Genomic DNA, 26505 nt, shown 5'->3' with positions numbered 1-26505 from the left:
GTTATAAGATCGGTTTTTGGGGGGTTACAGTGGGGTCCCGGGTGGTTTCCGCAATCGAATTGACCCACAAATACGCCTAAGGGTCAATGAACATGGAGTCACGTTGACAGGTTTTAGAGCATGCGTATTTTAGGTCAAATGGGGCTTTGTTTTGGGGTTATTTTATTCTTGAAAATATCACCTCATTTTTTTTGATTAAAAAAGAATAAAAGTTATTGTAAAATTCTACTCCATTCTTTTTTAAATCACAAATAATGTTCTTTTTCGAAGTGCAAATAATGGCAACTTCTGTGGAACTAAACTAGATATGTTATAAAATGAATTATAATATTACAAATTTAAAATTATTTAAATTTAACATGCATCAATATAAACTGCAAAGTGCAAATAATGGCAACTTCTGTGGAACTAAACTAGATATGTTATAAAATGAATTATAATATTACAAATTTAAAATTATTTAAATTTAACATGTATCAATATAAACTGTATCTGAATACACTATTGAAAATAAAAATATAAAAACATTTCATATTAAAAGCACTGTTCATATGCTGTTATTTAAATAAACCGCCTTATTGGCGAATATTATCGATATATCAATTTGACCTGGTGAGAATCCTTGCTTTCGTTGGTCCAATAGTCCTTTGGATTTAGCACGGTCCACAACCGCGATCCTGGTGAGGGTCTTGGATAACGCTGGTGTTTTTTTGATTGAATTCAAAGGTATAGTTTAGTACATTTCCTGAGCCGGACGGTAAATTCGAGAGCGGTCACACCGAAACAGATATTTTTTATTGCAAAAATTTGGTTTATTTATAACGAAAAACCGATGATGCTGTAATTTTGGAACACCCAGGCAGTGGACAAAGGGAGCCGGAGTCCGATGAGCACCACAGCCTCCACTAGCCAGCGGATGAGGAGGCACTAGGACGCAGGATACTGCCGCTTTTCGGCCGGAACGCTGCACAAATTTTCAGGAGGAAGGCAGTAGGAGGAATATATTAAGTCTGATTTTTAGCGATCTGAATATGGAGACTGACTACCAGAACTACGTGGAGTCGCTGTCGGGCGTGTCTTCCGACGAGGACGACTTCTCAACGGTGGACAGCTCCGACGAGTCTTCGGAGGAGCCAACTCCCACGCCATCGTTCGGCCCAAGGACTCGGAATCTGGTGCAGATGCTCTACGACAGGGAGGTGGGTTTGCTTTCGAGACTTATCAGCAACTATATATAGTATTTATATAATACTTAGTCATATTAATCGCTGATAGGCGTTAGAAAAGTGTTTCAAACCCCATTAACTAAGGGGGTCAACATTTTAGTTCAAGGTCTAAAGTTAACTTTATGGAAATACCAGAAAGATATAGCGATTGATTTATACTCTGAGGTGTAAAGGTACATGTGGCATAGATTATAAGATACATATATGTATAGGTAAAAGGTGTTAAAGGGATTAGAAAAGACATGCGCAAGACTATAATCTAAGCTTTTGTATATTTATAAATGTTTCTTTTGGATTTGGTAAGATAATTACTAGTTGAATGTAAAACCCCTTTTTATTTATCATTAAATGTTATTATTTTTAAGTTAAACAGTCAAATAGAAAGTGATTTGTATTCTACTTGATTATGAAATTATCGAAGTAAACCACCGAGGTAGGCAACACATTTTCATAAGCTATTAAGGTCGGACATTAAACTATGTTTCTCTAACATCACTGTAATTAATTCCCCTTAGCGCACTGGATACTTCTCAGGGTCCTCGAGGGCTGGACAAAAGCAACAGCTTCCTTACGACAGAGTGCCAAATCGGTTAAAGTTATACCTCAAGGATGTGCTGGCCAGCAGTTTGATGGAGGGGTAAACATAGTCAGTTTTGAAATAATCAACCACTCACATGAATATCCCCACAGACACATTTTTATGGGTCTTACTTCCTGCGGTCAGTATATGCTTAGCCATCGAGTGGTTTGCAATGACAGCTCCTCGCTTAATCACTACTCATTCAACATGGGCTACAAATACACGTAAGTATCTAGGTACAAGTAACTGAAAGCTGGATTCGATGGTTCTGCCTATTTTTATACTGTACTCCTGCCAAATGTTGATTTTTAAAATGCAAATGAGTTATAAACTTATTACTGAGCTGAACAAAACGGACGACATTTATATTATTTATTTTTATACAATAATTCAACTATAATCATATTTAATTTCTACTAGCCTCTACTTCTGGCTGTTCCAACCCCACAAGAGGCTGCGACACTTTTTCTCTCGCCGCCTCTTCGACGATCATATTGTGGACAACATCAAGACTGTTAGTATGACTCAATGGAAGAATACGCAGCACCAGATCCTAGTGGTCCATGGTGCTGCCACGGAGGAGGGCGAGGATAGCTATATTACATATGTTAAAGTTCCTAAACTGGGTTGCTTGGAGTGCAAGAAACTCAACGACGACGGTCCATGTAGGTGTTACAAATGCTATTTATTAACTTAACAAGTTCATTACATTTTCCACGCACTAGATTCCTTTTACAATGCACACTGCCTGAACTGCCACTTGACTGTGCACACCAAATACTCCTCGAGTGAAACGGATCCGAAATTCGAGCCGAAAATCAATTTGCTCTGCCCGGAGCGAATTCTTATCATCTCTAATGGATTTATGCACATGCTGCGCATTGATGTTGACACGACGGCCGCGAGCTCGGGCAGCAATTACCCTTCCCAGCAGAGCCTCATTCTGCCTAGTCTTCAATCGACACCGCAGTCGCAGTCCTTTTTGCTTCCCAGAAATCTGTTGGCCAGCGAGGAGGATCGCTCAACTGTTTTTACAGCCTCCGGTTCGGAGGCGGAGTCCGGAAATGAGCAGAGTGTCGTGGCTAGGATCATAGCCGACTTCAGTGACATTGAAACCGAGCAGGCCCAGCGCTCTAGTCATCCCTCTAACAATAACAACAATGAGGTGCAATCTGGGGGAAGTGTCTGCTGTTCGCCAAAGGCTTATGAGAGGCTCATTTTCACGCCACACTGCAGTCCCACGGTGGTGACGGGCCTGAATAGCATGACCCTGCCGGAGACCACGCTGCCGATAACAAAGCCTCTTGCCAACGAAGCTAGTCCGCCACGCAGGCGAAACCAGCGAATAGTCACCAAGTTTCGCAATGGCATCACTACTATTGACCTGCAGGTTGGTTGTCCAAAAAGAAGTTGGGTTGAAAATTACTTAAGCGTTAGAATATTTATGCCCCCTACTTTGTCTTTAATTATTTAATGTAATATCGAGTGTAATATCTCAAAGTATACCAAAAGAACACAAAACAAAACAAATTAGTAATAATTTTCCTCCCCCAGAGCCCGCCGAGTTCCAGTTCCATGACGGACAAATCAAATGCCTATGAGTTCTCAGAGGATAATGAGAAGTACGAGAAGATCTCCACATTCCGCAAACGACGTCTGGCGGAGAAGAAGTACGAGTTCTCGGAGGACAACTCGGAAAATATCATACCCTTCACCAAAGTTCGATTGGCGGGTCGTGCCTTCAATGCCTCGACCGCCAGCTCCTCAGCTCGCAGTTTCCATCGCTTTTCGCCCACGGCGCACTTCTTTCACAACTCGCCCTGCGCCTCACCATCCTCTTCGCCACATCCCTCGCAGCCGGCACAGACGCCACCGCATCTGGGCTTCCGTTCGCCACCATCAAGCTCCATGCTGATGCGTTCGCCCAGTCGGAACGCAAATTCGGGTCAGATCTTTAATCAGAAATCACCGCCATTATCCCAGGCCACGCAACAAATGCTCAGCTACAAACCAGTGGGTCCGCTGGGAGCTCTCTCCCCTTTGCAGGTGTCCCTGGCCAAGCGGTTCGAGATAGGCGGTTCCATGTCTCCAAACGCCGGGCTGTCTTTTCTTTCGCCGCGACGCGATGAGCCCAGGATTGTGGAGATGCCAGTGCAGGGTGGTGTTATGCCAGAGAAACCGGTATGCACCAAGAAGCTAAGACGGCGCTACGTAGAGGAGGACGATGCAACCTCAGTCATTACCAGCGAAGAGGGTAAGCTATCATATTAACAAACATTGAGTATTATAATAAATCGAATTCTGTTCTATGCCCAGACGACTGCATATCGCCCGGCTATCACACCTCGCTCCCAATGGAGGTGCACGGCTCCTGCTACTCGGAGATGCAGATGATCTCACAGGTCTCGTATCAGCGGCTGCGGTGCAGTAGCGTAGTCATAACCCAGCACTCATTTGACCTGGAAACCTTTACTTACTACGTGATTAGCCTGCTGTGCCAAAAGCACCAGAAGATCTACAACGTGTTCTACGACTGGGCATACGAAGTGATCAGCGTGTGTCCACTGAGCCAGACGATCGGCTGCATGCTGATGGCTCAGTTCTCGGCGCGTGATCAGCCGCTGGCGATCTGCTTGCATTGCACCGGTCGGATGGACTGTGCGTTTCACAAAAGACAGTACGAGTGTCGCATCCTGTTCACCTGGAACATGGAAAGCGGCCAGTGGCAGGTGCTAGACTATGGCGAACTCAAGGAGGTGCACGAGCAGTTCAGCCCGCTGAAGCGACTAGGCAAGGCTAGGCCCACATTCGCCCAGGCGGCCAGGAAGATGGGCCAGGAAATGGCCCAAGCTTTGGGGCTTAACCTGCCCAACTATACCTCGAACCTGCGCGTGCTCAATTCGGATATCCGAAAGTCTAAGATGTACATCAGTGATCTCGACAACATGGTGGAGTTCCACTTAAAACGCACACCCCAGGAGACACTGTGAACACATTGTTAACAGACTACATATGTAAACACACTAGTTTAAAAGAAGAAAATTTGTTCATTATAGTAAAAGCTGCAAAGTTGTTAATTCAGAAGTCAACAATTTTATAATGCTATCAGTTAAAAAAGTAATCGCCCTGTGGATTTAACAAACTTTGCAAAATTCGTTAGAAATCGATAACTATCAAATTCGGTAGCTTTTACGTTAATGACAACAATTTCTTTGAAAACTCGCTAAGGTTGCGTGATTCTAGTTCAGTTCTAAACACAAACAACGTGTGCTGTATTTAGTCTTTAGTTACCTATACCTTACTTAGTGCAACGAAACGCTTTTTCAGAAGGTTGAAGCGCGTCCTAATTTCGACTGAAGTCATTTAAGTAATCTACAATCTAGTTTTAAGATTCCGCTCATACTTACAATACGGTAATTTTGATATTCGAGACTTCGATTCAACTATTAACTTTAATATTAGTTAGTTAGCAACACCTTTCAAAATGCGGTACTAGTAATTAAAGTATCGATATAGTTAGAGTCAACCCCCGCCTAAGGGGAAAATATTCAGTTGTAATCAAACTTTGGAATAATGTTTCAAGATAATATTAAACATTATAAATATATTTCAAGATATTATTTAGCCACTTTCAAGTCCTAAAATGAAGTGCTGGTAAATATAAGACAACCCAGAAACGTAAAATAGTTTATTTTCTTAATACCACCAGGGTTTTTATTTCAGACTCTGGAGTGACATGGGATCTGGCAACATCAGTGGTCGTACTCTCCCGGTTTGGATGCTGGAAACAGTGAAATAATATAAGAAAAATTGTTGAAAATATATTGCCAGGAAACCCACCGCTTGCGAATTGATTTGAGCATTTCCTGATTGCAGAATGTAGCCATAAATAGTATCATCCCTTGACTGCAGTTTATGATGTCGTTTAGGAGGATCAGGGGACTCAAAACCCTTCCCCTCTCGCATATAAAGGCAATAATTTCGAGAAACCAACTTCCGCCCATTATGATAAACAGGCGGAGATAAACGCGATAACTGTAAGCAAGGCAATAAGTTTGGTTTATCAGAGAAAATATATTTCTTTGTACTTGGCTTGGTTCCTTGACTTTTTTTGCAGCTCGCGTTTATTTAGCACTTGCTGGATGCTTTTGTTTTCCACATAAATATATCGTGTTGTTAGGAAAAACATCGTTCCGTTAAGAATTATAAAAATTGTCAATGGAAAGTAAAAATAAAACATTGCTGACCATCCATCGGCTGAAAAAATACAAATCTAAGGCATTATGTCCTATTTATGTATATTTAACTTACTATATATCCAGCATGAAAACACTCCCACAGCCGGATTGTATGGATTTTCTAAATTTGTCTTCACAAATAGATCCACTAAAAAAATTATAAATGTTAAAAGTCCAGCAGAGCTCCAAACGAAAATATTGTAGTTAAAGAAACTGCTTCTATTGCTCTTGTAAAAATCCTGGGCACGACGCCGGGCAAATCTCCTCCAAACATCAAAACTGATTACTGAGAGCCACAGAAAAGTGGCCATCACTATGAAATAGCCAGCATACCCTGCAATCCTCAAACAGAATTATATATTTAATTAAACAGGAATCTTAAGTAGTTACCGGCAAGGAAACAAATGACAGTCGTATGCTTAAATACGCCAAACATGCTGCCGACATTCAGTAAATAGGTTAAAGCCAGACAAGTAAAGTAGAGACTGCAGCACTTGCCATGAAGAGATCGGAACTTCGGCAGCCACAGGTAGGCCGCAATTGTTATGGCCATAAAGAAGACGGAGCATGACTTAACTAAAAGGCGAAGTCTCTATAAGCCCCATCAAACATAAAAGTTTCCAAACCTACCATATGCCATAGTCATTGGCCGTTTTTGAATGCAGTTAAAGGCAACAATTAGATAGTAGTTCTTTCCGGTACTCGTCAAATTTGGTTGCAAACAAAATTCCTGCTTCGAAAGATGTCGTTTATCATAGTGCCGAAATAGGGATCCATTCTGAAAGTATGGTTTTAAATAAAGTAAAAATGTTGATGATAGTAAGAAATTGAATAGTGATCGATAAAATGTAGAAACTTTTCTGGAGCTATTCGTTTGTTTGGAAAAGCTTTTTTCTTCATTTGAGAAATACTGTATTAAAATCAACTCACCTCGTATAGGGACCACTTATCATATGTGTATTCTTCTGCATACAGTGAGTAATGCATCGCGCAAGGAAGGGGAAGATCCTGCTGCACAACCATGTCATTTAAAATATGTTTCTTTGTCACTGTCCTATTGATTTGTGTTATATTTAGAATGCTTTCGTAGGTAAAATAGGTCACATAACGAAGCAATCAAACCTGTGTGATTAGAACCGTTTCCTTAATCCGCCGTATTCAATCTCGTATTCAAAATATTTAAAATATTGATATAACCATTCGACTCCTTTAAATCACTGTATCAAAATAATCGCAATTTTGAATATCCATAGGATCGGTGCCGATCACAAGGATACTAACTAGAACAAATTTCATTGTTTCTCACTTTAATTTACAACTTTTGTTGTCCGCTATACCAACGTTTTTTAGGAACAGCTCAACTCACAATAAATGTCCGACCACTAAAGCAACTTAAGGGCGCTTTATTATCGCATTCTGATTTGTAATAAACTCAATAAGCAGCATCAATATAGAGTTGCACTTACTTAATCGCCTGAAAATACGTTATTTATTTCAAGATATTTTGTAAATCAACCATTAATACCTTTTCCAAGCTCGATTAACATCAATTCAACTGCCTTTCAAATAATTAAGTTCTTCAAGAGAAAAACATTAGGACCCAGGAAAAAGTTAAAATAAATAAAATATTTGTTACCATCAACAACTATTAACCTAACATGAAGCTAATAAAAAATGGCATTTAAATTTTTAAATATTTATTACATCTGTATACATTTATAAAATATATTAAACAGTAACGTAGTTTTATATTAACAGTACCGTACAGTAAAAGTAATCGTACACATTAATAAGAGTCATAAAACATTAATAATCTTTGTGCTATCAACTTTCAGTTTAGCCGCAACGAAGCTTAGCTTACAAAAAAGAATCATTTCCGAAGTTCCTCTAAAAATATCGAGGTGCTCAAATTGGAAACAGGTGACCGAATCTTGAAATTCCATTTAATTTGTTGGATAACGAAAACACAAAGAAACAATCAACTTAGGTGTTAGACAGTAGTAATAATAATAATAATAATAACTATAGTAGAACCGCATTTCGAGAATGAAACATGGTGCATTTCTTGAATATAAAAGTTTTTGGATTTTTTTCGTATTTTTTTGTTTTTTTCACGTGTTAACCAACCAACTTAACATAATTTGTCACTAAAATACAAACTTAAACAAAGGACAATTTGCTTGCTAAAAGTATTTACACATAGAATATACATATAATAATTTTTTGATTTGTTGTTCTCCCATTTTGTATGTTTGTTTTTACGTCTTCGTACAAGTTCTCTGACTAGTGGTTTACTATATATGTATTTATCATTATATCGGTTTTGTATATATAGATTACATTGTATGTTTGACGGGAGTCACTTGGCTATCTGACTACCTGATTTGAAACCACAACACTTATTTAAATTGCAAAAACGTTAAACCTCTAAAAAATACATTTAATTCACATTTAGTTTTGTTTTAAAATCCATTAGATTTCTTACGTGGGACTGACTCTTGGCATCATAAACGTTCTATTAAGTTGCACACGACATATATGTTTTTTTTGTAGTTTTCAATGCATGCGCTATAATAGACATTTATGCTTTCTTCAAAATAGTTAACAACTAGCTACTCTAATTGTTTTCTCCTCGTCATTTACCAATTGGAAATCATTTCTCTAGTAGGTGCCCAACCTTAAAGGCTGCTGGCTACCTCTGTTATTCAAACGAAACCAATATCAATAGGGTGCTTATTTCTGAAATCGCTAGAGAATTTAAAATATTTATCTCTCTTCAAGTGAGCAATACAACATTCTTTATAGTGCATTTAAACATCCATTTTACTCTAATATTTTGCTATTTAAAAATTAAAACAGAACTTTTTTTAGCAAGGAACAAAAATACATATAAGAATTAATTACAAATTACAAATCTAGTTTAAATACATATATCTAACACTGTTGTATTTAAACTTATTATAGAGTAATGAAAAACATATTATGGAAAATATTTCTTTAAAAAATATCTTCCATAATCCGAATTTGTGTACTTTACATTTAATTTTGTACTTTTCAAAATATGATTATCTGAACAAGTAGTAAAAAGATGTTTCTTCGACATTGATAAACAATCTTTACAAAATTTGATATTTTCTAAGCAAAAGGTAATTAGGAAATTAAAGACATTAATTTTTAAAGTCCCCAGAGATTTCAGAAGCCCCCCAATGAAGCTTTTTCTTCTCCCTTTCCATATTCTTTTTTTTTTTATATAAACTTGGGCGCAGATGTCGCTTAGTGTGTTTGTTTTGAGATTAATCATTTGATGATTATTCACAGAAGTACTGAGGTAGAGTTGTTCCATCTGTCGACCCGTCGCCTGATTTTGTTTTGTTTTACCAATTCTGGTGCATGGCCTGTTCAAGTTTGGCCTTGGCCACCGCCGCCACAGCGGCCTGGGCCGCCGCCGGGTTTGTGGGTAGGGGGAGTCCCGCTCCGACGGTCACCGTCGCCTGTTGTTGTTGTTGTTGCTTGCCAACGGCCACGGCAGCGGCCGCAGCGGCGGCCAAAAACGACGCCGACGTTGAAGTGGACATAAAGTTAACATTGATGTTAATGGGGTGCACCACGGGCATGCTGGTGTAGCTCTTCTCCAGCAGATCCATCCCGTTGAGGAAGGGCACCAGGGCGTTGTAGTCCACATTTAGGGGCACATAGTAGTTGCCCTGCCCGTGGAGCGCAAATATGGGGACGGTAAAGGAGTGCCTCGGAGGCAGTGGAGCGGTGGTGCTGCTGGGAGTACTCAACTGGCCACCGGCAACGGCCGCCGCACTCAACTTGGCCAACAGCGGACTGGAGTTAGAGTTGCCATTGTGCAGCTCTGCCTTGATGTCCTTGATGTCGCTGAAATTGAACGAGGGAGAGGGTTTGTCCAGTCGATTGACCGTACTTGCAGAAGCGCTGCCCGATTCCGTGTGAACTTCAAGTGGAATCTCCCCATTGGCCGCCGCCTCGGCCAGCTTCCGCTTTTTGGCCATAATCGGGGCTATTTCCGGTTCCGTGCCATCCTTCGAGTGCTCCGACAAGGCCTGCAAGTGGGAGTGATCGCTCTGCAGATGGGCTGCCACTGGACAGTGTTCGCTGCTCGTCTCCTCGTCGTGGAGCTCGTGGACAAACCGTTCCTTGATGTGGTTCTTGTACTTGTAGTTGTTGTTGTGCTCCACCTCGTGCGAGGATTCGGAGTAGTTGCGCATCCTCACGGACATCAGGCTGTCCTGCGTGTGATGGCTGTGGGCCAGATGGGGATGCTGCTGCAGGAGCAGATCCCTGGGCGGCGGCGAGTGCATGTTGGAGGTGTCGGTGTGTAGGATCGGCTCCCTCGACGACTCAAAGTCGTGGTGACTGCTGTCGGTGTGGTGGAGATGGTGATGCGGGGCCGTGGACGTTATTACTGGCGCCTGGTGGGGCTGCTGGTGCGCAGCCAGTGGCGTGATTTTGGGGGCACAGGATCCACCGGCCGGCGGGCAGGTGGTGGAGCTAGCCGCATTGCTGCTGTTGCTGCCGCTGCTGTTGCTATTTCCCCCGGCCGCCGCTGCTGCTCCGATGCCCGTGGAATTACTGGGCACATTGTCACCCGCTGGCGCACCACCATTGCCACCACCATTGGTCAATGGGACCTTGGAATCCAGCCCAGCGTTGGAACCCGGCGAATTGCCGTTGGCGACTGCTACCGCTGCGACTGCTGCTGCTGCTGCGGCTGCCACCGCTTGCTGACTGCGCTGCAGCTGGTTGAGATGGTTCCGAAAACTCAGATCCTTGACATCGTTGTGGTCCTGACTGTGCTCCACGTCCGAGGCGGAGGTGGCCAGCATGTCACGCAAGTGGCACAGAGGGGGTGGTACGCCTGGTGGGGACTGCCGCTGGAGGCGCTCACATTATCCGGCATGTGACAGCTGCGCGTCGACTTGTAACAGTCCGCTGGAAAGGGATTCACACCAGTTAGTAAGGGTCACCATATTAAATTTATGTACTCACTCTTGAACATATCGTCGATGTGCTCCTGAAGGCGACCCAACAGTCGGTGGCAAAAGTCCTGCATGTGGACGTCGTACAGGAACTTGGCCGCCTCCTTCATGCAGTCCATGTAGCCACTCCGGTAGTCGCTCTCCTTCTGCTGGCACTCGCTCTGCAGGTGCTTCAGGTGCCTGATGGCCATCTCGATGATCTCCGTCTTCTCGATCCGGCCACGCCCCTTGCGCTGGTACTGCGGCGGGATGAGGCGCGATAGATCCGCCAAGCAGGAGTTCATGCGATCTCGTCTCCGCTTCTCGATAATTCGATGGGATAACGGATCTTGCTGTGGACAGAGGTTGTTAAGATGGTCTGGTTAATCTCTTGAAAAAGAGCTTTGTTAAGGACCCGTTTCGGGGATAGAAAGTGGGCTTTTTAGACCCCTAGCCTAAGTAATGATTGTTCTGCTGAGAGGCGTTTTTCTTTTGCTATTTTGTTTCATTTTATTTTCGCTAGTTTCGGTGCTCATTTTTTTCACTTTATTTTTCTTTCATAAATTTGTTTCTTTTTTCTAACAATAAAAAAGGGTCAAAAGTGGCGGCTGCGTCGATGGCGGCGGCATCATGGCTCAAGATCATTGCTCGTGTGTGTGGGTGGTGGTGGTTGGTGGTGGGTGAGAGTGTGTGATAGCTAGTGGGCGTGGTCATCATCCGGGCGCTGCTCTAATGCTCTTTTGATCCTTTGATCTTGTCTCAGTCGTTTTGTTTTCGATTTATTTTCAATTGATTCGGAATTCAGAAATGATCGCGAGTTTTGGGTCGCTCTAAAATTGTAATATTTACCCTCGATGTCTTATTACGTCTTCCGGTGGCATATTCAGCATCGTCCTCGCTGTATGCCGTGGCTGATGTTGAAAAATTTAAACTAGATTCTGTGCAATAAGGAAAACTGGAGACAGCTGCTTCGCTATAATTCGTTTCGATATGCAAAAAGAAGTGGGAAGGATAAAGAAACACAGATAAGTCCAAATCTTGTTCAAAAATGTTTTATATTATTTGTTTTTGTATTTGTTTTTCATTCAGGTGGTAATATTTCTTTCAAATTTTTGTTCGTTTTAGTAATGCATTTATTAGGCGCATAACTTAGGCTGACTTAGAAGTAGTAACTTAAGCTAATTAGTCTAGTATTAATAGTTAAATGCGTTTAAACTAGATGTGTTTTGGTTTGTTTTCATTTATTTTATTTTTCGATATCAAAATAAATTATGCCTGCAAAAGAACAAAGAGTATATAGGATTAAGTGTTGTCGGTTCGACTCGAAATCGCTTTGGATCAGCTAAATCAATCAGTGTGCCTCAATGAGCTCTCCATCAGTTAGCTGTACCTTGGGCTGTGGTCGCTTGGCTAAAATCAAACGAGCGGTTTGTTTGGTTTGTGTTGTAGTAAAACAGGTGCAAATGCCTTAAAATACAATTAGCATACGATACGTAGTAGTACATATCCGGAACGGATGCTCAATTCCAAGCAGGAGGTTCCTCTCACACAATTACACACGCGCATTTGATGGGACTAAGTGTCAGGATCGATGGTGGGAAATCCAGTCGTAAATAAATTCTATTTAACAACCATTTGCCTTTTAATTAATTTTCAGAATTTATCCCACCAGATGCCCGAATGAGCCACACACGTTTTTCATACATCCACTCCATATATCAGGCCAGCTAATTTTAGACTCAACACGTTTTTATTGCCATGTGCCAACAAAAATATAATAAAAAGCTGAGCAAAACTTGAACATATTTTGTAAAGCAAACAAAATCACAATGAGAACTGTTGCCAAGAGCCATAGAGGAAATTAAACGAAGAGTCCCACACAATTCTACATTTGACAGACCACCCAATGAATGCCAATTTCTCGAAGTAAAAAACCAAAACAAACACATCATAAGCATCGACCAGAAAGCGCTAGAAAACCAAAATAAAGTGCTGGCAAGAGCGAAATAATAATAAGTGTCATGGCTTTGGGCGATAAGCGGGCGACCACAAACAAACGCAAATCATATACTATATGCGTGATTTATCCATCTAGTATATGGTGAGAGATACCAGAACGCACCAGTCCCTGGCGCCTAGAACTTGTTTATCCGACTGGCCCCTCCCACCAAAAAGGCGCCAGCAACTTGTTTTCATCTCGGCGTTTAGCACAATTTGCTGAATTCGATTTGTAAACCGTGGCCAATTATCGTGCCACCAGTGCACACTGCGTATGAGTAATGCAAATAAAGTGATTTGGACTGGGCGTGGCATCGCCTTGGATTGCAGGTTGACTGCACTCATGTCCATATTTACCTAAAAATGATTAATTAATTGAGTTGTTTTAATAAGTAGTACGTTTTGAGTACGTTTTAATAAGAAGATTAAGAAGTCGTTCATAATTGACAGCTATCTTAATCACAATTAATTACTTATTGTGGTAATATACTCTTTTTGAAAATAAATATCCAGATATTTAAACAAATCCAATTTCTAATACATTTAATATATCTGTCACATACATTATTGATTATTTCTCAGAGTTTTAAATGAATCTTCAATTATTCACTTTCTTAAATATATATACAATGATGACAAAGTTTCTCAGAATGTTTGCCATCATTCGTGTTTAATTTGGGGGGCTGCGCCATCGAATAGCGATCAAACAATCCCGTGAACAGGGCGTGTACTCAGTGGCGTACTTTTCATCATTGGCCAAAGAGCAGAAAAGGAGAACGTCAGCGAGAATCACTCGCTTGATTCATGAGAACCATGGCGAAGACCCCAACAAGTTGGCAAAATGCCGCCCGTTAGGATGGCGCTGGCCCACCGAAATGTCTTACGTTTGTTTACGTTTTCATGCCGTTTTTGTTGTCGCACTATTAAGTAATTGGCACAAAAATACGAGGGTGAGATCTACAGGTAGTCCGCGACCCTGCCATGACGACAATTTCGCGATCAGTCGCCGTCGGCTGCCAAAGGCATGGACAGCATTCCCGATCCGGATCCTCCTGTTATTATTTAGAGCGCCTCTGACACGTTTGTCTACGCATGAGTTGGTGATAATTACCCCCATGTGCTGGCATAGTAAAGTATAATAGAATATGCACACGCTCGACTAATATCGTTGAACTTGTCCATTGATATTCCTGTTTGTGTCTAACCATTTCCTGCCCTTATCAGGGGTAATTAAACCCTCTAGATTAGATTGCTCGCTACACGTGACCGTCTTTCTATTATATTTTTCGGTTTTTCTGTCATTTTGTTGGTCATTTTTGGGCCCATAAATAAATGCGCTAACTGATATAAGCCGAATACAACTTGTTATTTTCGGTTTAATCTTTGAGGCCGCCCCAACGCAGTTCAAAAAAATAGCAAAACATTTGTGAAAAAGTAAGTTATGATTAGATTATGATCCGCAAGCACCTAAGAAGACTGTAATAATGTTAATCTGCCATATCTTCGTCTCCAAATCCGATGTCAATCAACAGCAAATATTATTCACTGTTGACTCATTCAAACGGCGCAAGTGATTCATAAAAATTTTGCCGACGCTAAGAGCATAACAATGCCTATGTCGTGCCCAAATATACAGAAAAAGAAACATATCTCAAACTTGTTAATTTATTTTAACGATATTACGTTTTTACATTTAAATTGTTTTCCTGGTAGAAGATAATAGAAGAAGTCATTACAAATTAATCGAAAAGATTATTTGTTTGTGAAAAAATCACTTACTAATAACATTTTTCCCTGTGTATTTATTTACACAACTCACATGTTTACGGTGGCCAATCGAGGCATTCAATGCCAACAGTTTCCGCAGCCGATCTGTGTCACAAAAATTTCCATATCGACATTGAGCAATGGAAATGCTCTACGGCTGCCTCGAATTGTGAAATCTCCGGGGGCGAGAGTGGAAAACAACCGAAAACAACAAACGGCAAACGATGACGCCAAGCTTGAGGAGAGAAAAATAAATCAAACCAAGAAGAGTCTCCCTTGTCTAATTAACAAAAGTGGGCGGGGCTGGACTGGACTGGTCCGGTTCTCGCCTGATCGACGACGACCTTGAGTTCGTCGGTCGGCTGATAAGGTATGTATGTACATATATCACGAACACAGTCGGCTAGATTAGCATCAATTACGCTGAAAGTGCAGCGGCGCATCTGGTGCCCAGGTGAGCGATACGATCACGTGAGATCCGCGAACTGGAACTGCCTTATAAATATTCAGAAACAAAAACTACGACTGACCGGGCACGTGATATAATTGTTTTTGGCCAAAGTGCAAAGACCAGAAAAAGTTGCTGCACCAGCGGAATTCGATTCGCAACAATTTCGTATTTCAGCCATTACCAATACACAAACGTGTACACGTGCCGGATGGATTGCTTGGCAACAGTTCGGGGTTTGGTGTTTGGGATTGGGTTTGCAAATGGAATCGAAATCGAGGGCAACAATCCCCGGCAAATTGCTCTCTGGCGTGCTGTCTAGGCGAAACACAATTCAATGCGAGTATAAACAGATACAGCTCACAAAAATACAGATACACATCACACGAGTAAACAGTATACAAACATACAAGTAGATACAAATACCGGGAGCCATGCGAGGCCAATTGGAGGCGGCTGCCTTTGGCTTGTTACGCATACTGCTGCTTCCACGAATTTGCAAGATACGCTGGAAAAGTGCAAATGGAAACCTCCTATCAAGCTGGTGATGAGATAAAGCTGTCTTTGTTCCAAGGAAAGTGAATCACAAACAGAGCTGATTTATGAAATCCTCGTATAAGTTTTTGTAATCTGTTGTTTAGGGTTAGTAAAGATAGCAATGTGCGCCATACATAGCCAAGTTAGTAACAAAACTGTTTCATTAAGAAAAATTTTAAAGTTAAACTTTAAATATGTAAGTGATTTACTCAATATGAATATTTTCCATACTTCAACATGTATTTTTAGACAATTTTCCCATGGGGCGTATATATTTTATTATCAAGCAGATCATTTATTTTTCAGAAACTATTATACTATTTTCTAATAGAACTAAGAGATGACGAAAAGTTATACAAATTACATTTATTTATTGGTATTTTTACCAGATTAACACATGCAAACACATGCGTTAATACAAATTTCCCCATGTACGCTCCAAATTCCATCGCTAATCAGGCATCCAAGATCTGCAACTATTTTCATATCCCCCTCCGGCTTATTTTCCCATCGCCATCCGCATTCCCCAACAGAAATGAATGACCGCGCTCGCCATAACTGGGTCAAAAGACACTCAAATCCATCTATTTAAATCGTTTAGCGGCAATCAAATGCAGTGGTCATGAGTCAGCGGACCCAAAAAAAAAACACTACGAGCAGAGTGCATTAATCACGGCAGCCACGAAAATCCACCTCATACCATATATATACTATGTGAATTTCACAATATCTGCGGCACGTTTGCCGCCCGTGAGTTGAAGAGAGGTTTTAGGGGGGTTACCAGGGGATTTGTTGATGGGTTTATAGGGGGTCAGCCTGCATGGAACGTGAACGTCTACGTGCCCACTTCTCAAATGCCAATGGACGTCGAACCGAGCGGACGATGATGATGACGATAAGACCGGCGGCGGAACGAAACGGATCGTTGCGGATCGGATCGGATCGAGATCGGGTAGGATCGTTAACAATTTCGACGCAGGCGGATATATATCTGCCATATAATTTATAACACTCCGATCGGCTATTTATATCGTGCTGCAGGCGTTTGTTGTTTGTTTTGGTGATAAACACAATCGAAAGAGCGAATAAATTAAAAACAACTGTATTCATATGGGATTTCACCGTTAATTAATGTTTTATACAATACATTTTATTTAACTTTCATCGAAACATTTAACCGCCTTTACATATTTTAAGACAATAAGGGTTTAAGAAACTAATAAATAAATAAATTTGACAAGGTTAATTTAACAGGTCTTTTAACCAAAAAAAAGAGTATAAACCAAAAATTTAAAATAATAAATGGCTTGTTATTTGGTATTAAACATTTCTACTCTTTCGATCGTATTTTCTAGTTTCTATATAATCTTCGTAGATCCTCCTTGAAGTTTTTTTTGACGTGTTGTCTTGCTGAACATCTGTGAGTTGGTAAGCCTACAGGAAATCCATTTCGGATTCGTGTAACACAGACGTAGCCAGCAAACAAACACACTTTTTCAGAGATCCAGGTAGAGTTTCCATTGGGTTTGGGCTGTAAGTATCACTTATCACTGGGTCAGGGTCTTCAGATCGATGGCGTCGTTGTCAAGATCCCGAAATCGAAAACAACGAGAGACAGCTGAGTATTAAATGGGGTTGTGGGTGTATTTTGTTTTCTCGTGGGGATTTAGCAACTGTCTCGTCGTGCAACAAACCCGAGATCTCACTGACGCTTGACAACTCTGGACACTTGATAGATACACATGTGCTTATAGATAGATACTTTTGGAGGGGCGATTGTGCGTCACGCCCGTTTCGCTTTTTATCGCGTGTTTGCTTATCTCTATTTGTGTTTTCTCTCTGCTATTTTTCGCTTTTATGACTGACTTTGGTGTTGATTAAGATGGCAGCGCGTAATGCAAATTATAAACACTTCAGCCACGACGAAGACGAAGACGCGTGTTTACCCCGAGTGCCATTTGATAAGGAGTCCACCGCGGGGACAAACCGAATTTATAATATTTATTTTGATTATTTTTCAGCGGTGATCACTCGTGCTAAGATTAAAAATATATATGAACCAGTTCAGGTCATTAATGCTATTTTTCAGTCAATTAGCTCGGCCAGACGTATAATTAAACGGTACACGTGACGTATACGTAATTATATCTAACTTTCCCCCCCAAAACAAAAAACCAAACCGAAACCGAAACCCAAAAATGAACTGGAAAAAACCCGAAAACGTAACGAAAACAAAACCTGAGGCCAATCAAATTGGGACCTGCATATTTAATGAGTGTTCATCCGATTAGCCCTTGTGTATTTATAGAGAAAAACGTTCCCAGGAGCTCCGGTGGTCACTGAATACTAAAATAGCCAAAAAAAAAAGTCTCAATCAAAAACACAGCCACGAAACCAATAGAAACATGACCCAAGCACAAAACTTATTGACCTTCAAAAGGACACAGGCCACCCAAAGAAACACAAGCACGTGAAAAACACCCCATTCCACCCTCTTGATGGCCAATCAGTGGAGTAGCTTGGGGGATAGTCCCACGCTGTTGTTAACTGGTATTTATAGCCACGTTTTGGCCGTTGACATTCAGCAAAGAGGCGTAAACCCCCCATCGCTTATAATATTTATTGCCAACTCTGGCCACACCACTCCACTTTGATTATTTATCCCCACTTTGGCCACACCGACGCACATTTTTTTCGATACCACTCGGACACGTTTAAACGAAATTCAAGTTCAAAAATACAATGCCGATGGAAAGGGGAAGAAACTCACAGGGAAAATCAACGAAACATCACGTTTGGCGAGTCGTGCGTTGGATTTTGTTTTGTATTTTGACTTTTGGCAAACACGAAAAAAATAAAGATGAAATAAAGCAAAACTAAAGCGCCCATCTCGGCCAAGAATAGCCCGGCGACAGAGTCTGCCCACGTTTTCTTCGCCCGATTTTCGCGTTTGTTTTGCAAATGCAAATTGCTTTCTAGCTCGGCGGCTAAAAATACGCGGCCCACACAACACTCACACACACACACACACACACGATCCAAATAGTCCACACCCGATCCTGACATGCACGCACAAAACAAGAACAATATATAGAGAGGCGGAGACTTAGGCTTAACCACTAAATGTGAGTTTAAGATACACTTATCCTTTATTTAATTTACAGAGAAAAAATATTAAAAGATTCATTTAAATTTGTTTCGCTATTAGTTAAATTATTTCCCAAACATTCTAAAAGCCAAGGAAACACAAATAATTTGTAATATGTCCACAAATAAATGGATTTTTACACTAAAAAGTTTATAAAACGATTTTTATGAATTTGTTGAGCAAAACTAAATTTTAATAAAATTAAGTGATATTTAAACTTGTTGGGGGTCTTTCGACCTTGTGTTACAATTTCGTGATATTTTTTCTCTGTGTCCTTAAGCTAAACGCGCGGAGGTGAAAGTGAGTGTTTCGATTTAGTCTTCGTTTTGGTTTTTGACTGGCAGCGGGATCTGGTGATCTGTGCTGATTATACCTACCTCTCATACTTAACCGGATGGGCGGCATGTCCGTTCGACTCGTTCCAATAGGGTTCCATGGTGACGGGGCTCCTGCTCCTCGATCCGCTCCCCGATCCGCTCCGGACTCCTACTCCTCCTGCTTCGCACCCGAGTCCGCTCCTGGGCAATATGACTATTTTGTGGTGTGACTGCTGCGACTGCTGCTGCGGCTGCTGCGTCGACGTGGTTTGCTGCAGTTGCGGTGGAATGGTGGAAGTGCTCCTTCTTACGTCAATGCAGAAATAATTGTGAGATAAATGCCGGGGCGAATTTGAGGCCGAGCAAACAGGTTGTCGAGTCGGCGAGACGGCGAATTCGCTGCACGGCGACTTCACTTTTCTGTTTTTTTTTTTGTACGTCCCGGATTTGTTTCGAAAATTTAGAATGACATTACGAACATTGGAGTTTATTTATGTTGGAACGGGTGAAAAATGCTGACACGAGTGTACCGCCTGTTTACTCTTTTCCGCTTATCACTGGATGCGTATGTTTGTGTGGGTGCGATAACGATAGCGATAACGCGTTTATTTCTCTTCCAGTTTTTTGTACTTCTATTTTTGGAGCTTCAATTAAAGTGCACTTGTTGGAGCATCTCTCTCTCTCGGTCTCTCTCTCTTTTGCGGGATCCACAAAAACAAAGAAAAACAAATAATGTCGAAAAACGTGATTACCCTGCCCGCTTTTTTGTTTACACGTTTTTAGCTTCTACGAATTTTATGCACACACTGTTATTTGTTTTATTAATATACACACAGCCGCAAAAACAATAACTTCCTTTTGTTTTACAGTGGAATTTTACCAGCCGCCTATATACACACACACAGATCCATATAACCGAGCGAACAACGTGAGTGCGTGTGTGCGTGTTTCACTATTAAAGCACGTACATATATATGTATATAGAAAATTTGTTGTTGCGCCTCCAGCTAATTTTGCTGTTTTTTATTTGCTCTCTCCCTCTTTTTTTGGTTTATTTCTTTTATTTAATTTTTGCACTGTCACCCGCACCGCGGACACTTTCCAAACGTCTGTTCGCGGCCAGAGACAAAATCGAAATGAATGAATAAAACTCGCAGGGCGGCACGAGACCCCAAAAAAAGAGCCGAGAGAGCAGAGCGCCAACGCCAAATTAGTGACGTGCCTGTCGGAGAGAGAAACCTAGAGAGGAAGAGCGTTATCTCGTTATTTCTATTTCGTGCGCGGCGAACGTGATTGCCACAGTGGGACTGAATCGTACATTCTTTGGCCCCAATTCCCACTGGGAGGTTGCCCAAAGGATTTCCTAAAAAGATTGCTCAATTTGGCAGATTTCCCATTTGCTTTTGTTTGTTGTTGAAGACTAAGCAATGTTTAGTGTATATTTTCAAACATATTTCCAAAAAAAATTTGATAAATGCCTGTTTCAGCTTAGCAGTCAGCGGTATACCGCACTTCCCTTGTCGCGGAATCTGGCCGTGGGGCTGTTTAAGCTGAAACAGGCTTTTATCAAAATTTGTTTTTAATAATTTTTTTAATACGAAAACATAATTTTAAACCTCTCTGAAGATTTAAAACCCTAAGAAAAATCTGGAAATCGAAGTGCTGCTAACGTCTACGAAGGAAGTCAGAGCTCCACAGATTGAAATCTAAAAAAAAAGTTCGGCTTAGAATGAAAGCTGCCGATCCCCTGTAAGAGAGTATTTTCCAAAACCACCAGCTCCACTGTGCCGACATTTGGGGGCTTGATGACTAGACAACACGAACTACACTCACGGCACTTACACAACCTAGACCATTATTATTGTTGTTGCAAGATAGGCATAAATTAGTTGCGTGCGAATTATGTACATACGCATGTATACATACATATATATATAAGCATTTAGTTGACCGATCCGATTGTTGTGGTTAAGTGCATCATATGTTTTTAAGTACAACTTACCTTAAACCTACCGTTACAGTGAGTCTTCAACAAAGAAAAAACCTGAAACAAAAAAAAAAAAAAAATAAATATATGTATCGAGAAAACAACGACGCAGAAGCTCAAGGCGAGCAGCAACAACAAAAGTCGACGGAATATAATAAAACACGTGAACGTGACAAATTCCAAAGCGAAACGGCGAAGTCAACTGGGCGGCGGCTGCGAAAGAGAGAGAGAGAGAGAGAAAAAGAGAGTGACAGAAATAGCTGATAGCCGCCGCTTGGCAACAACAATCACGAAGCAAACACACACACACAAACTAAATACTCGGCCGACATTTTGTTTTTATTACAGAGCGCAACAGTCGCTTTGTTGTTGTCGAGCTTTAATAAACGAAATAATAATCATACGCTACGTTGGCCCCCTCTCATTCCAGCCAGCTTTTCGTTTTTAATCGAGACACGTTGAAAGTGGCAAACACAAAAAATAATAATAAATAACTACTCAAAATTCGTGGCGCATGACGTAATTTCTCACGCGAGCCGAGCATGTCAGCGATTTCACGCAAACAAACACACATTTCGCACATTTACACACACCAGTGCCGCACTTAAGTTTGTTGTTGGTCACGTGTTGTTGAAATGTTTTCGCATTTACAAAACGCTGTTGTTTGTGTTTTGCAGTTGATTCGGATTTATACAGTTCAAACTCCATAGCTCGAATTAATATTCTAAGTAATTTAATTTGCCAAATAAAGAGTTTATTTTTTAGTTTATCTTATTTTACTAGTATTGAGATAGAAAAATAATATAAATTTTATAAATAGCAACTATTTTTTAATAGTTTATAAATTAAAAATATTGTAAATTAAACTATTTGTAACTGCTCTTACTTATAAAAACTGAATAGACTTTATTTTAATATTTTTATAAAAACTGTTTTCTCTCAATTTATTTGAGTTACAAGAACTACAAATTAACGGAGTTCAATTTAAAGAGACTTGACTGTGTTTTTTTGTGCTGGGCTTTCCAGTGTGTTGATTGTATTTAAATGGCTCTTGGCTATTTTTAGCCGCCCCTAAAGGTCACACCAACACAATGGCACGGGCCGTAAGCCGTAAGCCGCACTCTATACAGCGTAGGCACCGAATCTGTGATCCGTGATCTGCGATGACGAATGACTTAAACGTGTCCAATTGGGCACTGGTCTCTTGCATAAGTGTAGAGCTTGTTTTTGTTTTGGTTTCGGCATTTTGACGATCTCTCGGTTTAATTGCAGTGCGGCACGTGCACCTGGTGTCGCCTTGCACGGCGTTACGTATACGCCCCGTTCAAAAATTACACATACGCCAAGATGGGGGCACGTGCAAAGAAACATTAACTGGCTCGAGTTACTCATGTGCCACATAATACCCCGCCCTCTGGCCAATCTTATCGGTCTTGTAATACATTTACTTGCTCACATGGTCCGACGTTTTTACGGTCACGTGTTGTTAATCGAAATCGTTACGTGTGCCGGTAAATTTCCACGAAATGCAATGCAATCAGCGGTGGAGTGCAATGCAACCGTTGAGGAAATAGTTTATTTTTCATATTACATAGTAAACAGAACTGAAAAGAAGTCGAATTAGTGTGACAGGTCCCAGCACTTGTGGATTGTTTTCGCGTTTTCTTGTGTAATTCCAATAGCACACACCCCTTTGGTAGGTTTATCTACCTAGCTCAGTGTGCATTTCTGTTTACCCCGGTTGCATGACCAAAGCTTAATCACGAAAGCTGGAGGAAAACCCCAAGCGACAACAATTACAACTGCCAGGCCTGGTGAAACTATTTGAAAGATACGTTTCTTTGGCAGGCAACTAAAGAATCCACAGTGGAATGGGCTCGATAAAAATGAAATGGAATGTTAAGTGAATATAAACTAAACAAACAGTTGAAATGGAAACACTTACCAATTGTGTTATTTTTTTTTCATAAACCGGATATTTATGTAAATTTATAAATGGAAAAATATAAACAATCTTGTTTAATTTTATTCAAACAAAGCAATGTTCAATCGTTCGCAAAATTTATTAGACAAATTATACATTTAGAAAACTTTTTCAGGTCAAGAGTCCGTGGCGAAAATCGAATAATTGAATGCTTTTATTTCTGCTAGAACTTGATTCAGTTATTTATTTGCGCAGCTGACCTAAAAATATGATCATTTATTTGAGTTGTTTGGGGTTCTACTAAGTTCCAGATTGGTTTTTTAGTTGGATTTATGTGATCATGAAATTATTTAAAGAGCTTACACCACAGTGGCTTAAGCAACGCATCACTCCAATGCTTATAGCAACTTTAAATAATCGTGAGGCAACACATACCAGCTCATGCAATTTGCACCTTCAATTAGGCCAAGTGCGAACGGCATTGGTGCGATCAGCAGACCAACTAAGGGCTAATCAAAAAAGGGTGTGCGTTAGATAGAGCGTGTTCATCCTAATTGATGGTTGAAAAATAGAAAATATAAGCACAGACATAGTACAAAAAATACAAAGAATAAACCAATTAATTCGGCTAATCCAAGTCGAATCCATAAAACGGGGGGAAATAACAGTTATCTTCTTATCAGCTGGCGCAATTTCGATTTCAAAGTCGAGGTGAAATCAAGAGCAATAAAATGACAACGAACAAAAATAAAGAAACCCGTGATAAGAATGAACTAACCCAATAAAAATAGAAATAAAAACGAAAATAATCTGAAATTAAACCTAAACAACATATTCAAGTGGAACGGGTCTGAGAGCTATAATATATTTGAACACAAATTGCGATTGTTGGGGCTGCTGATACTTCTATCTTGCCATTGTGGCTGTCCTGCATGTTGTTGTTATGTAGATTAGAAATCTCGAGAAATGTTTATAAAAACGCCGAGAATACAGGGACAGGGGCAACGACACGTGCGCCCGCAGCTGGACAAACAAGAAAATGTTTTACATAGACCTACTATACCCACTATATTTTATTGTTGTTTTTAGGTGAATAGCAGCCAAGTAATGGAATAAATGCATGAACACTGCCTGTATTAATTAGTCGTAATAGGCACATACACGGGGAAAATATCACACTTGGTAAATGAAAACATGTTACAATTAAAAATTCGAAATGTTCCGATTTTAGATAAACAGTGGATTACTTTAATAGTGAAAATAAAAATAAAAACAATGTGATAAAGCTATAATTAAGAATGGCTTACTGCTCTGGGAAATTTTAAAATTAATTAAAGTTAATGTGAATTTCCTTCAAAACCAATTCCAGAATAATACTGCCATCTAAGTTACATCTGTGGATTATTTTACAGCACATGTGGAATTTTTCCCCTTAGCCAGCTTTATTTGAAATTAATTTGCTTTTAATTGATTTCGCGTTTGTTTACGCTTACGGTTACGAGTTCTATTTCTGCCCAGCGCCCTCTTATGTAAAACCAACAAATTGTTACACGTTTTGCATGTGAATGTTTTTGCTGTTGTTGAAGTGCTCGCAGTTGATAAATCAAGCACAGGCGGGTTTTGAATTTCCTATTGGGCTTGAGATGCCAACAAAAACGTCGACGACTGCGACAAGGTGACGCCGTTTGTAACTCTCCGGACTTTGGTACTACAGGCGAACTTCTTTAAGTCGGATTTTCTCTTATAAAGTTAGCAGTACAATTGTGTTTTAGTTTTTAACTATATTTATACCATTAAAACGCTCTCAAGATTATCCGATTGCCACGTGAGGCATAAGATAACTCTACTATACTATTTAATCAAAAAGATGCAAAACTGAAAGATTATGAATCGAAAATAAAAAACAGATTTTTGTTATATTTTATATCTTATAGATAGCAGACCTTTCTAATTACTTATTAAGATTTGAATTAGGAATAAATATTAATATACATTTCATCACTCAGAGATTTTTATTTAGATATTAGTTTTAAAATGAGACTTTTGTTTAAAAAAATTATAGACACTAGATGGTAAATTTTTGATAAAGAAGTTAAAAGAAAATATGTTAATGTGCCATAGAAGTTCAACTGTATTTGGGTGGCTTTGTTTGGTTTCCATGTCGGACTTGGGAGGAAGTGGCGTTAATTATATGCGCACAGTGGCACACAGAGGTAGATATGTATGTGCACATTTGCTGGCTGTAATGGCATTTGCATTAATCGAATTTGCATGTGATACATGCTCTATGCGAATGGATCACGGGGTTGAGAGCTAATGCAGGTTATGGATGTGCGGATAGCCCAGGCCAAAAATGTCAAATCGGAATAAGCAAGTGTCTCGCCGGGCAGTCTGTGTCTGTTTGTGATTCCCTGCCATTTCGGTTGGCTCTCTGTTTTTGATGTTGCAACGCCCAGGGGCTTAGCACGTTACGCATACGCCATGGAGGCCGCTCTGCGGCTGATAAGCCGGCGAGAACAAACGCTTTTGTCACAGGGCGACAAGACACGAAACAAGCTGCAACAACTGCCCCCAGATACCCTTGTGTTTGGCCCCCTCTGTACGTATGTACATCTGTGTATTGGGTATCTGTGAGTTGGTTACGTATGCACGTGGGAGGGCAAACTGCCATTGAAAGCTGACTTTGACGCAGTTCTCGGTTCGCAACCCCCGGCGAAAACGTGAACGACTGTCAACCACGTAAGAGGAGCAACAAACGTGCTGTCCGCCTGCCTTTTGTCTCCATTTGTTGTCTCCATTGCCTTCAAGACCCCGGTTCCCCTCTTTCGTGCCCTATAAATGTATATCTGGAAGGTACTTTAAGGTTCTAGCGCTGACGCGGGTCCAACACTTTCACGGCGGAAAAATTATAGAAAACAGAGATTTGAATCGCAATACATTTAAATTAATTGATTACTAAAACACAGTTGTGTAATGAAGTTAAAAGGTAACACTAAGCTTGTAAGTCGTCAATTGAAAGTGAAATTATTTTATTGTATCTATAATTACCGAACTTATAAATTCCTAAAGCAATCCTTAAAATGAGTAAAGTGTCAATAGTGTCTGGTTAAACACAAGTATTTATTTATTTGTCGTTTAACACGTTTTTGTTTGGAATAAGGCAAAGCACGAAATATGACAACATTGTTTTTCAAGCAGAGAGCTTATATCCAAAAAATTAAAGTATTTAACTAAATCAAAACATACTAAAAGATCAGAACATGTAAGCCAAACTAAACTCGAGAATATATTTATTTAAATCAAAATGTTTCATACAGTTGTTTTGAACCTCATTTTCGTTCAGCCCTTATCAA

General features: G+C 40.4%; 3 protein-coding genes across 3 annotated transcripts; 1 reads left to right on the top strand and 2 right to left on the bottom strand.

Annotated features, from left to right (window-relative positions):
* The first annotated feature begins 757 nt into the window (after positions 1-757).
* LOC108040567 lies at positions 758-5504 on the top strand. The gene is made up of 7 exons (XM_017118074.2): positions 758-1199; positions 1742-1863; positions 1917-2030; positions 2227-2471; positions 2532-3196; positions 3361-4060; positions 4123-5504. The coding sequence occupies exons 1-7, from the start codon at positions 1032-1034 to the stop codon at positions 4794-4796; spliced, it is 2688 nt and encodes an 895-aa protein (XP_016973563.1). The 5' UTR covers positions 758-1031; the 3' UTR covers positions 4797-5504.
* Positions 5505-5534: 30 nt separating this feature from the next.
* LOC108040564 (probable G-protein coupled receptor Mth-like 11) lies at positions 5535-7340 on the bottom strand. Its single transcript, XM_044458974.1, has 7 exons — positions 7263-7340; positions 6975-7151; positions 6675-6822; positions 6435-6620; positions 6118-6378; positions 5895-6063; positions 5535-5841 (listed from the first exon to the last, which is right to left on the bottom strand). Exons 1-7 carry the CDS (start codon positions 7338-7340, stop codon positions 5559-5561), a joined length of 1302 nt encoding a protein of 433 aa, XP_044314909.1. The 3' UTR covers positions 5535-5558.
* A 384-nt stretch (positions 7341-7724) lies between these two features.
* On the bottom strand, positions 7725-19727 carry LOC108040565 (transcription factor cwo). Its single transcript, XM_017118072.2, is given in 5 exon segments — positions 7725-10917; positions 10920-11000; positions 11058-11379; positions 11876-11999; positions 19302-19727. Coding segments are annotated over 5 exon segments (2085 nt in total). The 5' UTR covers positions 19361-19727; the 3' UTR covers positions 7725-9418.
* Between the last annotated feature and the right edge of the window lie 6778 nt (positions 19728-26505).

Source organism: Drosophila rhopaloa, unplaced genomic scaffold (assembly GCF_018152115.1).
Source record: "Drosophila rhopaloa isolate 14029-0021.01 unplaced genomic scaffold, ASM1815211v1 contig_178, whole genome shotgun sequence".
NCBI classification, from domain to species: domain Eukaryota; kingdom Metazoa; phylum Arthropoda; class Insecta; order Diptera; family Drosophilidae; genus Drosophila; species Drosophila rhopaloa.
The sequence above is the reverse complement of the archived record's forward strand: the minus strand, read 5'-3'. Positions and strand labels throughout refer to the sequence as shown.